The sequence below is a fragment of the Sinohyriopsis cumingii genome, chromosome 2 (genome assembly GCF_028554795.1).
Source record: "Sinohyriopsis cumingii isolate HCF-2022 chromosome 2, ASM2855479v2, whole genome shotgun sequence".
Classification (NCBI taxonomy): domain Eukaryota; kingdom Metazoa; phylum Mollusca; class Bivalvia; order Unionida; family Unionidae; genus Sinohyriopsis; species Sinohyriopsis cumingii.
Genome location: NC_142962.1, coordinates 70263376 through 70278870, shown reverse-complemented (window position 1 = coordinate 70278870; position 15495 = coordinate 70263376). Strand labels below are relative to the sequence as shown.

The following is a 15495-nucleotide window of genomic DNA, read 5'->3' as shown; positions in this document are numbered from 1 at the left end:
GTTACTCCCCTTCGGCTTTGCCATATATTGACAGAAAGACATTTTTTTTAAAAAGTTTTTCAGTTAGGGCTGTAGCAAAAAGTAATTCCTAATGTTAATGTAACAGGGTAATGTATTTCACAGAGAAATATAACATTGATTTCTTAAAAGGTGATATTTTTTTTTACATGTTAGGGAGATCTGTAGCAGATATTACTTTATTAAATGTATATTTTACATTAGGCAACAGATATAAGCAGATAGGACCTAAGTTTATATGGCAGGGATGGTCCTGGCTTTTAAAAAGCTGTCGCCAAAAAAATCGCCAACCTCAATATTTTGTAGCCAATTTTCAAAAAGTGTCGCCAGAACAAGTAGTGTACATTTTTTCAAGTGTTAATTTAGTCTAATAATGTAACAGGCGATGAAAATTACAGAAGATGGGTTAGTTAATACTTTAATTACAAAAAGCATTAACAAAATGTTACAAAGTGTTACATGAAGATCCGTCGCAATTTTATGGCTGCCCACTTGTTGAATGTAGTTTCAAAGTCTAATTTTTCACATCTGTATATGCTGATTCTCATGAAATTCTCGAGAGATGAGATGCCGAGTTTTTTTCTGATGTCAGTTTTTATGAGGTTCATCTTACTGAATCCACGTTCACAGTCCACAGTGCTGACAGGTGACACCAGTAGTCTATCAGCAGGCGCCCCCCCCCCCGCCCTTTATGGCTAGCTTCACAAAGCTTGTAGTGAATTGCTTCCTAAATCCCAAGAATGATCACTGAATGCTGTATAAATTTTCTCGCCAAGCAAATTAGGATCTCCATTCCCACAAATGAAACTTACACAAGTCAACACCTGGCAATATTGGACCGTATATACAAGCATAAATTCACACCCAATTTAGGGATTCTTTCACTCCTGTATTTTGAGAAATAAATCATTATTATTAATTATGCAAAACTGTTTTTTTTGTTGTTGCTATTTCTTGTTGCGGAGTTTAAGTCTCAGCAGCCATAACACAGATTGATGGCAAAAGTAAAAGATCAAATGAGTAAAATGCTGCACTGGTGACAGACATAATTGTGATTGAGATTTTTTTCCATTTTCTTTGTATTTATACACAATAGTCAGTACTTCAAAGGTTATCAGTTTTCTATGAAGGTTCAGCAAAACTATTGTATTGGTATATGTAAAAAAAAAACAAAAAAAAAACCAACAACAGAAGGATTAGCCATTCAATTAATTGTATCTGTTCTATTCGCGTCTTCAGAAGTCGGTCAGTTGTAGGTATAGTTTGGTAGCATGATTGACTATCACAGCATACAGTACTCAGCCTTGATGTCAGCATAAGCAGATTATGATGTAACAATGCACTCTAAAGATGGGGTTGTCAATACGAACAAAGAATCGTTTGTGTAACAGATTGATTCCACTGCATTGCTTAGTCAAGTTTGTGGCTTCCTTTCGTTCTCCCTTTTAATTTATCCAGTTCAAATCCATGATTGTGTGTACAAATTAAATAACCAAAAAGTCTGTTGCCAAAAGAATCGCCAGATGGGATATTTTTGAAACCAATAAGGAAAAAAATCGCAATTTGCGACATTGGCGAAGCCCGGGACGATCCCTGTATGGATATATTTTGGAATTAAAAAAAACTATATATTAGTATGACTATTAATTAAGGTACATACTTTTAGTTATGACAGAAGAAAGCTACTTTTTCAGGTGAAATATTGGATCAATTCATTGATCTCTTCACATTTTGTCACCTTAAACTTGTTTAATGATACAGTATTTGTTCTGGGGTTTGAAAAACTTTGGAATTTTAGTCACTTCAGTGTTTCACATATGTATGGCAATACAATTTTTACTTAGTGCATATCTGAGGAAGCTGAAACTATTAAACTCAAACAAAGATTGATTTTAATGGATGCTTCTGTTTTTATGCATATCAAGTGCAAGTAATATAACTAAAAACCATGCACTATTTGGACTGATTAATATGGGGTTCAATAGGGACTCGAGTCAAAGCATGATGGGGGGGGGGGGGGGCACCGATTTGTGACAACACTTTCATGCCATATTTAAGCAAAATGTCATACACAAAGATGATGTTTTCAACCACATAGATCGTAATTGTGACCACTGTTATACTGAATCTAATCAAGTCAATACCAGACTATCTAAACAGGCCAAGGCTCCTGAACCACAATGACCCTTGGCATGTGAAGCCAGCCAAAACAGTATCATTGCTCAACTATTGGATTCATTACTGCTGAAATAAACTGATTCAATCCGATCTGTGTTATATTTATCTTGAAACACAGCTGGAATAATTAAGATACTCAATATATAATGATGCATCATTTTCTCCAATTTAAAATGTTACAATAAAGTTGAAATGGTAGTCATTATGAATGTCAGATTATGTCTAGGACCAACCAGTCTTTATAAGAAGTCTTTGGGTGAACACACCATGTTGAAATAAGCCATTCAGAAGGAGTAGTAATAACCAGATTTTTAAGATGGCCATTGCTCACTCATACTGGATGTCTGCGCAGCACCAGTTACAACAAGTTTGTGCTTTGCATGGTTCAACACTGTCTGGTGGAGGGAATCTGGGAAGACCATGAGAAGAGCCAATGACTCATGGGAAACTACTGACTGGCAAGCTTTCTCACAAATCCATGTTGGTTCAACTGATACTAAAACTCATGTGGAGAAAGGTTGTGATGTTTGACTGATCTGTAAAGGTGTGACCATTTGGAGACCTGGAGCTAAAAGATCAATATGTGTAGCTTCAGATGATGACCATTATTTCTGCCAAAATTATTAACAATCCATTAAAACTGAACAAGTTGTTTTTACATGATTCTGTCTTCCATGGCATTAGGCAGCATGACAAAAAGGGTGATAAATCTAATAAAGATTGCAAAAGCATGGTAACATGTTGATATTTCTCAAAATAAACAAGCACTGAATAATTTCTGAGCACACAATGTTTTCAAATTCAGTTGTAAATGCACAGATGAGATTAAGAGTAAGGATAATAATGTACGATTTGATTAATCATTAGGGGAATCTTTTATTGTAAACATACTGAGTTTATTAGATTTTAAAACACTGAATTACACCAGAATAAAAGCACGAGTTTAAGTGGCAGGAGGTAGTAGCCTACTGCCAGGCTCTGTAGTGTCAACGTCATGTATGATGCACAAAAGTGGGTGGTATCATAGAAAGGTAGACAGATGTAGCTCTACAATGAAAGCAAATAATCTGGATTTCTAGTTGCACTACAAAATACAGAGGGAAAAACCAAATTTTTTTGACCCGATTTTTTCCCACCCAAAATTTGCCATTGGTTGGAATCCGATTTTGTGTCTGGATTTTAGACTTTTTGGTCTCAGATCTAAAGCTGACCGGTATGAACTGCAAACAGACAGATAAACCTTTGCAAAAAGTAGGATAAGATGGGCATTTGGAATAAAGAGTGGTCTCGATATGAAAATAATGGGACCATTAAGCAAAAAAAGTATAAAAAAAGAACTTCAACTTTTACCCTTCTGCTCATGTGCAAGCTAAATAGCCAATAAGAAATGATGTTTCTAACACAATTAGGCATTATGTTGTTGGAAGATCACCCTGGAAGTTGATGTATTAGGATGTATTCAGAAATATGTTTCAAAATGTTTCCTACTTGAATTTCAGGCAAAAGTGACAAAAACCTACAGGCGTTAATGTGTTAGGGAAATCTTTTACAGTAAACATACTGAGTTTATTTCTGCAGACCCATTATCTCACCTGTACTGGTGCCATGATGTACCCCAACATCCCACTGCAAAAATCTGAACACAAGACATTAGCACTGACAATGCCAACATCACCACCAGAAAAGTGATAGTAACTTGCTATACTTTATCATAACATTATTATTCAAAATATACCTTGCTATCCTCTTTATCTTTAGTTGGGGTCTGCTCCTTATCCTTTCCTCTGAACGACAGTATTCCTCTTCCAGAGCTATGTCGACTTCTACCAGGTCGGCTCATTGTCCCCATTGTACTTCCCAGCTTCCGGTAAAAATCCTCAAAGGCATGGAGAAACCTATAATTTAATAAAAACAAAGAAATTAATCCGGAATAAGTGATTCAACATTATATTTGAATTACAAAAGAGTAGGAAATAAAAGACTGAAGAAATCTTAATCCAAAACAAAACTACACCTCTTGTGCTATATTTTTTAAATTCAGTTGACAGCAAAATCTAAAACAAAATATGAATTCCAAAAGAAATCTATTAAGTTTCATAGGCAAAAGTATTGGATTTACCGACTTCTGGGATACTGCCTTTCTAAACCTAGGATACAACATTTGACATGAGAAATTCCATTATATTAGCATGCACACCAAGGTGAATTCATAGCTGCTTTCATGAAAGTACTGAAAGTACTATGATGCCGATGACATTGGAGCAGTGGCATACTGCTAGTGAAAACATCATGTTGATAGAGCTATTCCTTTAGAGGAAACTGTCAGACTGTTCAGGACAACCAGCAGCATTAAGATTTACAAGATGAAAGAGGTCTGAGTGGCACAATATTCATGTTAGGCCACTAAATATCATCATCAGTCATTGCATGAAGACCTTATGTCGCAGCAACTGTTCATGCAAGAAGAGTAGCAATCAGAGTCCCTTGAAGGGACTTATGCTTTATTATCCAGAAAGGTTTACCAGGAATTCAAGATAAGATTTTTAATTGACATCTGATATTTTTCACTGACAAGATTTTCAAATCAATCTTTGTGGCAGCCATATTGGGTATAAGATCTGCACCATTTTAATTTAGGACAAACTAAACACCATCAGAAGACCTTTGATAAGAACCTAATGTTGGTATGACCATCCATTCAGTAGTGACAATATTTTAAAATGTTTATTGTGGCAGCCATATTCATAGCCAGATTCAGGACCAACTACTTCCGTTGAAAATAAAGGATAGGAATAATTTTTCTTTAAAAACCAACTGACACCATAAAAAAGGAGTATCTGTATCAGATTTTCGAGCTGGTCACATTGGCTGCCTGGATGGCACCATTTTCAATTAGGACCAATTATACATCATAAAAAGTTTTTTTTGGGAGTGGGGTGAAAACCCAATGCATAAATGTGAACCTCAGGTGCTGTAATGTTATATAATACTGTATAACCTGGCCTTCCTAGTCTGTTAAAATAGACAACTTACAATTATTGCTGGAGTTCCCAAAATTATCAATTAATGAAACATGGTATTGAATTGCTGCAGAAGCTTAGCTAGGGAGGAAGCCTAGAAGACAGTTTGATCATGTATAGTTGCTGTTAAAACAATGCCTGAAGCCATCAATGAGATATGTCAACTCTCCTGATGCTGCTGTGTGCGACTAATTGCTAGTGCACAAAGCAAAAAAACTGAAGCACCCATATTTCTGTTTCAGAGATGTTAATCCAACCTTTTTTCCTCTTCTTTTTGTTCAAAACGAATTAATGATCACATGTCTGTTTGCACAGAAAGTAGCTTGATGTGGATTTTACAGCTTTCTATTTATGGATGACCGTAAGTAGTGTGATCTTGTAAGCATGCTAAAGTTACAAGTTTTCACTCAAACCAAAGGACACCAATAAAATATTTTATGCAGTGCATGTAATCATCATAACTATTTACTTTAGAAGTGAACTCTGAACCAAAGTTGGTAACTGACAGTAATGATCATCCAAGTTTCCTCTGACCCTTCCCACCCCATTTTAATAGTTTGTCATATATGTTGGGGTATGGGATAAGAGCCAACTGGCTATCAGAAAGTTGGAATTCACTGCCATCTGGAGAAAGCCAGATCTGTGAAGCACAGAGCACCATGTCAGTGATGTTTACGTTAGTATGACATGACTACCACACTGATATGTGCTCTTTGCTTGATGAATTTAATTTTTGCCAGGTTGCCCTGCTAGCGACAGGTCTCTGGTAATTTTTCCACAAATAAATATATTGAGAATTAAGTATGCTTAATTATTTTTACAAACATTATGTGACTTTTGTTTAATATTGTTTTGCACAACAACATTGGGAAGGGGTTTGATGTTGATATCATGTGACTATTAGACCTCTGATGTCATGGACATGTAGATTACGATATTTGTCTAGTCATGTGATAAGCAATGTAAATGTTGAGTACCAATCATATTTCATCAATGTTGTAGTTTTATCTTGTCCATCAGTGAATTAAAGATATAATCGCAACTCTGAGAAAATAAATCATCTCTCAATGCAGGTATGGCTTGATGTAAGGTCATTTAAGTTTGCCATGCCCACTAATAAGCAGCTACACTTTTCTGAGATCGTGCAGTGGTGAATTCCTACATTTGTCAATAAATGTCAAAGTATCTAAAATGAGGTGGGAAGGGTCATAGGAAATTCTGACCTGGGATTACACTACTGTTGATTTGTTACATATATTATGATCGCAGCTCTGTAAAGGTCAGAAACACATTGCTTTCATTTTCTTTCTCTAAAGTATTGCTTACAACATCATTTTCCATTCTTAAACCATGCACTGATGATATTGGCTGATTACCCACCAAAATTTGGCTTTAAACTGACTTTTTCCATCCTTGCCAGCATTAAGTACTGGTAGCTGTGCAATCCTAGCCAATCACTGGTCATAGTTTAAAGACTAAATTTTTTCTTTAGAATATTTTTGAAATTAAGCTCCCAGGACTGCTGTAAGAAAATGTCTCATATTTTTTTCGATGCATTATAATTTCTACTTTTGAATTTATTCAAGGTGCTTTTGCTTACAGAGTTGTCATTATCATCATAAGTATCAGTTCTTGCTCCTCAAGACAATGGTGGTGCCATGTGCATCATACCCATATAGGTGAATGCTTTGTTCATAATTACTTTTTCGGCACATACTCATTTAAAATCTAAATGAAATTTATGTCTCCTAACAAGTCTGAGATGGCAGTCTAATTACTTTCCTATCCGAAGCCAGTAAACAACAGAAAACATAAATGACCCTGCATGGTAAAATAAACTTGTAAGGAGGCACTCAAGCTTTATCTTTGGCTTAAAAATGGACAAGTGCCTCAGCATAAAAAGCAACAACCAAGTTCCATGTTTAACATGCAACATTCTATATAAGAATATTATTTTCTAACACAAGAATGAATTGTACTTACTTCTTATAGGCATTCTTGATTTGTGTTGATGCATTATTACATGGGGGTAGCATCATCTTTGAGTAGACTAAACGCCATTTCATCTGGTTCGTCACCTGGATCAAGCAAGAGAAAAGATAATAATTAGTGAACACTATACAGTACAATCTAATTCATCTCAGTTTCTCCAGAGACACCAAATTTTGGAATAAATGGGAGTTGATTTAACAGGCTTGGTTTCCAATAATTCTGAACGGAGAATAAACTTGGTTTGGCTAACCGAATAATGTGGATAAATAAGGGACACAAAGAGTTAAGCTGTACTAATTTTACGTGTTTGGCAAACAAATGTGGTGTCAGTAAAACAATAATTCAGAAAAATTTGGGACCCAAAAATGTTTGAATAAATGGGAGTTAAAATGAACAGCTAGTTCTGTATGGTTCAAGAATATATATCTGCTTTGGGTATAATTAAGGTATGGCTAATGAGGTATGATGCAGACAGTGGCACTTTGAAAACTTTTTGTTATATGCCTATGTGGTGGGGGGAATAATTTTGTATGCAGTCTAGACAAAATAATGTCTGACATGTTCACAGAACTGTACTGCCATGCTGTGTCATCATACATATGATGATAATTGTCTGCAATATATTAATAACCTGAAAAAGGTACAAGTTCATGTTTTTAAATCAAGCATCGCTTGCATCATTGTATAAATCCAACACTTTTCCTTTTATTTTATTTACCATATACTGCCAAATAGATACACTTGACTCAACTACTTAAGACCACTATAAATAAATTAACTTGTTCTGAATTCACTCTTTAGTAATTTATTTCTCCACTGGCGATGACTGCTCAGGTGGCCTAGTTATTAGAGCGTCTGCCTTGGATGCGGGAGGTCATAGGATTGATCCCTGGCTAAGTCATACCAAGGACTTACAAAAATGGTATTAACAGCTGCCTCACTTGGCGCTCAGCATGAACAGGTTAGTGATAGGACTGGTTTGCCTGTTGTCAGGATAATGTGATTGGGTTGGACATCATGTTACATGTCTGTGGCATGATGCCCTAGTGCAAGACTGAAAAACTTAAAGCTACATTAAAAATCCAAATCACACACACACCACTGGTGATGTGGTCAACTCAAGAAAAACACCCAACAGAACCATACCTCATGTTATGGACACATCATGTGCAGAGATCCTTTTCCCAGTGAAATATGCATTGCCTTGGTACCTACAATGTCGTGGTTTGTGTTTAATTATTATATCCATGGATACCTTGTGTATAAAACTAGGCAGGATACTTTCTTTAAGTCTATTGCTTTATAAGATATATGCGTATCTAAGATAAGCACATGCTCACAATTAATTCATTGGGGGGTGGGGGGTGACTGAGAGTATTAAGCACAATATGGTATGCACTTTTTGGAGAGGTACATTAATAACCAATCTATAGTTTTGATTGCAAACAATACTCACTGGTAACAAATATTTGGCAAAACAAATCAAAAGGGTACTTTTGCATCCTTTATTAACTACAAGGTGTGATCTGGTTACACCTTACATGCTACAACATGTTCTTGATCTTGCCACCTACTGGTACACCTATGCAATCTGAAATTACTCACAGGACTAGTGGCCATTTTTAAGCAAGAATCAATTGAAAATACTGTACATCATAATCCTTCTATGGAATACATTTCTTCTCAAATTGGATATGATCTCTTATAAAAGTCATTAAATTGAAAGATATACAAATAAAAGTGTGTCTGAAATAAAAGTATGGTTTTCAATTAGAGAAAGAGGAAGAAAAAAATGGCATTATTAACACATCTTATGGCAATTTAAATCTTCTATTTTAATACATATGTCTACAACTTGTAAATACGATTTTGGTTTTAAACCTGGTAAACTGCAGCAAACTTATAAGTGTTTTTCAAAAAAACACCCTTTATGATTTAAAAATAACTCCCCAAAACTCTTCAAGCAAATTATTTACTCTCTTGTCTTACAATGTGTCAAAGTACCAAAACAATTTCAAGTTTAGGTTCCCGTTTAATCCTGTTTTGAATTTGGGATTGCCTTCTGTATTTAGTAAATTTACAAAGCTTCAGTTTTGGGGGTGCAAACTTTATAGATATTTCAGAGTCATGACCTAGTTCCACTCTTTCGATATAACTAGGCAGTACAGAATCTGATACCTGTTTACACTTAGTCATCAGTCACACATTCTAATTCCTGGACATGGCAAAAAACATCTGAGTTATTTTTTCTTTAAGTAACAGAGCCTCACTATAAGGGATTGACCAAATATTTAAAACTGTTTTCTGCATCAACAGATGAAAACTTTAAATCTGCATCTTGAATCATATAGACTTCATTTTGAGTTATTATGGATGCTCACATGCTAATACTAATGCCCTAACACTAATGCACACATGCTAACACTAATGCAACACATGCTAATACTAATGCACTAACACTAACGCACACATGCTAACACTAATGCAACACATGCTAATACTAATGCACTAACACTAACGCACACATGCTAACACTAACGCACACATGCTAACACCAATGCACACATTCCAACACTAATGCACACATGCTAACACTAATGCTCACATTCCAACATTAATGCACACATGCTAACACTAATGCACACATTCTAACACTAATGCACACATGCTAACACTAATTCACACATTCTAACACTAATGCACACATGCTAACACTAATTCACACATTCTAACACTAATGCACACATTCTAACACTAATGCACACGTTCTAACACTAATGCACATATTTTAACACTAATGCACACACGCTAATACATATGGATGGACAGGACCACACAATCTCTAACTCTTTTGGAAAAGAATGAGGGTAAGAAAGTTCTATTTTTCAAAATTTGCTTAAAGTAGTACCTAAAAGAAATGGCAAACAGTAAAGGTAATTAAACTCACTGAAGCATGCAACTAGGCTGCTGTCAACACCTTATGACATAATGCTGCATTCATGCATGAGAAATTTATATTTGTCTGGTTCCTATAGTTTGTGAGAAAGTCATGGGGGATACGCATATGCCAATGAGTACATGCAATGAGTAGAGATGATATCATGAACATCTGTGGTTTTTTTATATATAGTTTTTGTATTGGAAGGACAAATTTTGCCAGTCTAAACGTTGCAATCCTTTTCATTCAGAACAATGTCTTTGTTCAACACACAGACCGCTATGGTGGCCTAGTGGTTAGAGTGTCCACCTCGGAGACGGGAGGTCGTGGGTTTGAACCACGGCCGAGTTATACCAAAGACTTACAAAAATGGTACCAACAGCTGCCTTTCCTGGCGCTCAGCATTAAGAGGTTAGTGTTACTACTGGTCAGCCTGATGTCAGGATAATGTGACTGGGTGGGACATAATGCTACATGTCTGCAGCATGATGCCCCAGTGCTATACATCACTATAAACTGTCACACTGCAGACATTGTAGCGATATGACTGAAAAATTGTTAAAGATGTGTTAAACACTAAATTTAAGCTCCTTCTAATGACACACAAACTTTAAGAAAATATTCTTTAATCATTACTTTAAAACTATATCAATATATACCATCCTTATCCACCACCACCCTATCCTCCCCAACTATTTTCTACAGGGAAATGAGAAAAATGTAATTCACCACATACATTGATGCATGGTGGGATTGGTGTAGAACTGTATATACTTGCTTATAACAGGACTCCAACTGCAAACAGCACAGAACCAGATCTGCCCACACATAATGCAACAAAAGATCTGGGTCTGTGCAGTTTGTAGGAATAATTAGTAAGATAAACAACAAAGACCCTGATCTGCTGGTGCATTATGCTGCAGCAGATACGGATTTTTCTTGCTTGTAGTAGTCTGACTTGACTTATAAGAGAGTACATACAGTATAAGGATCACAATTTATAGTCAGAAATGAGGTTCTTTTAAGGGTATGATTTCCTAATCCCCCAACATTATTTTACTTAAGTGAAATCACAAATATCTAAATTATCACATGCTACGTATGGTGCAGGGATTAATGTGGGATCAGGATCAGAATATGTTAGAAGCACAGAGACTTCTTGTGTGGGATTTTATGATGGATTCTATTTGTATCTCTAGTAAAATATGATGGATTCTATTTGTATGTATAGTCAAATATGATGGATTCTATTTGTATCTCTAGTAAAATATGATGGATTCTATTTGTATCTCTAGTAAAATATGACGGATTCTACTTGTATCTCTAGTCAAATAACTGTTCTGTGCAACTCTGTTTTTCTTGCATCCATGCATTGGTGTAGCCACTATCCCTCGTCATCAGTTGAACCTGTTCTTAAAACATGCACATGGGATAAAAAAATATTCAAACAAATTTGAACTGGATGAAAACTGCAGTACATACCCTATTATAGCCACCAAGTTTGTGCACAACCTTGAACAGGTTGTAGAGATTCAAATCTGTATTTCCAATGGTAGGACCTTTGTTGATTGGAGTAGCTGAAAAAAAGAGAGAAAATATTGACTTTTAATGAATTAGTAAGTACAATATAGAATTGTTATTCATTTTCAAAACCTTCTTTTCTAACTATAATGAATGAATTTCAATGACATCAAATATTTTTTTTAAAGAAAAAAATTCTATAATGTTTCACGTGAACATCACACAACTCAATAAGAAGTCATACATTTACTATCCCTCTAAGAAATCGTCAAAAAAAATTAGCAGCCTTGTTATAAATTGTCGGAACGCAAGAGAATACATGTCACTGATGTCCACATATCTGTTTACATGTTAACAATGAACCAATCTGGCAGAAAAATTATTAAAAACACTTTAAAAAATGGGGGGGGGGGGGAGTAGAATTGAAAACAAAAATACATACCATGAAAATAACTCCATCTAATTCTATTTTTCCCCCAATCAATATGTATGAATATATGCATTGATTGAATGTCAGCACAATAATGGCTATATAATGCCAATTAAAGTTCCAAAAATGTAAATATAAAGAACTGCAAAGAACATAAACTTCCATAAAGGAAAAAGATAAAAATGTTGAAATTTTGTACAAGGTATATTGTAAAAGGTTTATTGAGGTCAGTAATTGTTAAATTTTGAAAAGATGCTCAATTCTAATCTTGGTTGTTAAAAGGTTTCTATGCTTTTAGTCATGGTTACCATATCTGATGGCAGACTGGTATAATCTGTATAAATTTAAAAGCGTTCCAAGTGAGGATGCTTACTGTCAAATTCTATTTAGTTATTTTTGAGAAGTCATTTAAAAGGGTTTTTCTTTTTTAGTAACATCATACTGGATAGTAATGTGCATAAATTATACAAATGTGGACAACATTTATAACTATAGTAATTAAAGCTATGGAGAATAAAATATGAAATACCTCTGTCATCCATAAATTTATACAAGTGTGCAATGAAATGGTCTTTGTCTTCACTGGGTTCATCATCAGAGGACTGTAATCAGATAAGACAAAACTATCACAGACTAGTCTTGTTCAAACTTATCATAGACTAGTCTTGTTTGACCAGACTCTTGCTCAACCAGACTCTTGCATAATCATAGACCAGTCTTGTTCAGACTCTTGTATGTTGTTGTTGTTGTTGTAGGGTTTAACACCATTTTTCAGCACACGAAAGGCTACACATGGCGACCAGTATTAATGGTGGAGGAAGAACCCGGGAAAACCCCAGAAAGAACCACCGACCCATGAGAAGCTACTGGCAAGCTTTCTCACATACCCACATTAGCCGAATCCTAGACTCGAACCCACGCAGACAGAGGTGAGATGGCAGTGATCCGTAACGGAGAGTGCTTTAGACCACTCGGCCACTCGGGGCCCCAGACTCTTGTATGTCTCCATGAGATCTTTGCCAAGCAAATCAGAGCTGCCAACCCTCCAGACTCACAATTAGTGAAAAGAGTGATAAAAACTAGTAAATTTTGAACACAATTGGTGAAAATTATATCATGACACTAGCTCCATCCAATATGATGGTTAGTACTGCATTATATGAAAATCCCAAAATAAAACTAATCGATATTCTTTACACTGTTTACATCTACACATTTATTTCAGCCAAATTTACTGATATATACACAAACTTCACACTATTTGTCATGTTGTGGCAGACTCGAATTTCCTCAATTGGGCTATGGTAAATTTGTTTTCAAAACACATCAGGCTTCTGCTGATTAATCTTGGTGACTAAAATTGCTGCAAATTTTCAGCACCAAAGAAGGCACAAAAGTTTGTTATTTTTCTTCCTCATAATAGGACATACTTTTTCACTGACACTGTTGTTGATCTCCAACAGAGAAAGACAGGTTATATTCAACAAGAAAACTCACAAACAATGCTCCAGCATTGGTATATTGCAGGATTTGAGTAGGTGGCTTAAAATACTCCAGAGGAGAAATTTGCTGGTGTGCTCTTAATTTTCCAAATATCTACATGCTTTTTGCTCACAGTGTGCTTTTTCACATCGTTTTGCAACATGCCCACAGGAGTCCATATCAATGCATACAATTTATCTGTCATAATGTACTATATAAAATTATTATATACTACGTGTATAACAGGTAAACTGTAGGCAATGGTATAAGCCACTATTCATATTCCTAATTCTAAAACTCAAGGCACACTACTGTGCAAAAATCATAATGTCCATCGATGTTTCATGGCTGAATGCAAGGCCAGTTTTTGGTGTACTCCAATCTATGCTTCACTTTCTGAGGAATACATATTTTTTCCCTTGGATGTGAAAATATTTTAAGTGTAATGTAGTTTAATTACAAAATGGCATTAATCCAGGAGATGAAACGTCGAAACACTATAATAGCTACCGCAGAGCACAGAAGCTTGTACTTCATTGATTTTTAAAGAAAACTCTGCTATAAGGCTGTTTTATGAACTGCTCAAGATCCAAAAGATGATAAATCAACATCATGACAACCAAGTCAGCTGTTACACAAAAATGTCTGTCATACAACACTCAAACTGTTCGCAATATTAGTATGTTCATATATGTTTAATTAGTATTTCTTTCTCTTGACATTATGGCTGTTTTAAGCAACATCTTTAAGGATTCTAAACTGAAAATGCTTCACAAATTTAGACAGCTGCCAACCTTCCAGGCTCACAATTAGTGAAAATAGGGATAAAAACTCGTGAATTTGGACAAGAATTCGTGAAAAATACCATGACAATAACTCCATCCACTCTGACCATCAATACTACACTATATCAAGTTCGCAATATAAAACTAAAACACTAAATATATGCAAAAATATTTATTTATCAAGACATGATACTGTGGCAGACTTGAACTTCCTCAACTGCTTGATTGTATGTTTGTTTTCTAAACAGTTGAGACTTCTTGCCGGCTGATTGATCTTGGTGACTAAAATTACTTACAAATTTTCTGCAGCTAAGGAGGGTCTAAAGTCTTATTTTTCCTCACTAGAGCAAATACACTTTCACTTGCACTGTTGCTGTGAGGAATGCACAGCAGCACTTTTGGTTCTTCCACATGAAAATTTGGAATCGATTTTCGAGTCAGGCAACATTTGTCAGAACAAATGTGTAGCATGGTCTCCAGCTGATAGAGGTAGATTGTGTTCGACAAGAAAACTCACAAATAATGCTTCAGCGTTGGTAGCCTGCATTTCTTCTGCCAATTGTTTAAAATATTCCGGAGCTAAAATCTGCGAATTCTTAATTTTCCCAACTTCTACGTGTTTTTTGCAACCTATGTGCTTCCTCACATCGTCTCTGCGATGGCACACTGAGTGCAAAAAGCATGATGAATATCAATGTTTAATGGCAGAATGCATGGTCAATTTTTGATATATTCCAAATTAAACTTCACTTTTTTAGTAATACATTTCTTTTTTCTTAGTGGTGAAGACATTTTCAAAATCGTACATGCGATACTGAACCGTAATTTAAATCAGTGTTGGTGACGCATGCGCGGAGCAAAATTCCGGTTAGGACCCAGTTTCTCTCAAAAGCATTTGTAAAACTACTCTTATAAATATAAATTCAAATAGGCTAAAATGCTTGCTACCGGGCCAACTGTACTAATCGGCTGTAGATCTACTAATATCGCGACCAGCAGTACCGGACCGTTTCGGCAACTGCGAATATCATGACTAGCGCTTAACAGGAAATTGGTTATTTTATTAAAGATTTAAAATAATTGAGGATTGGAGAATTCGTGAATTTTTGGCTTGCGGCGTGAATCTGTGAA

At 35.5% G+C, this 15495-nt stretch overlaps 1 protein-coding gene across 2 annotated transcripts in view; it reads right to left on the bottom strand.

Moving 5' to 3' along the window:
• LOC149805124 (uncharacterized) overlaps positions 1-15495 on the bottom strand; it is a 94528-nt gene that overhangs the window by 54489 nt on the left and 24544 nt on the right. For both annotated transcript variants that reach the window (XM_089947594.1, XM_089947602.1), the window contains exons 9-12: positions 12627-12699; positions 11629-11723; positions 7200-7294; positions 3932-4091 (exon numbers count right to left, since the gene is read on the bottom strand). In XM_089947594.1, coding sequence (XP_089803720.1) covers positions 3932-4091; positions 7200-7294; positions 11629-11723; positions 12627-12699 — 423 coding nt within the window. The remainder of the gene's footprint in view (positions 1-3931; positions 4092-7199; positions 7295-11628; positions 11724-12626; positions 12700-15495) is intronic.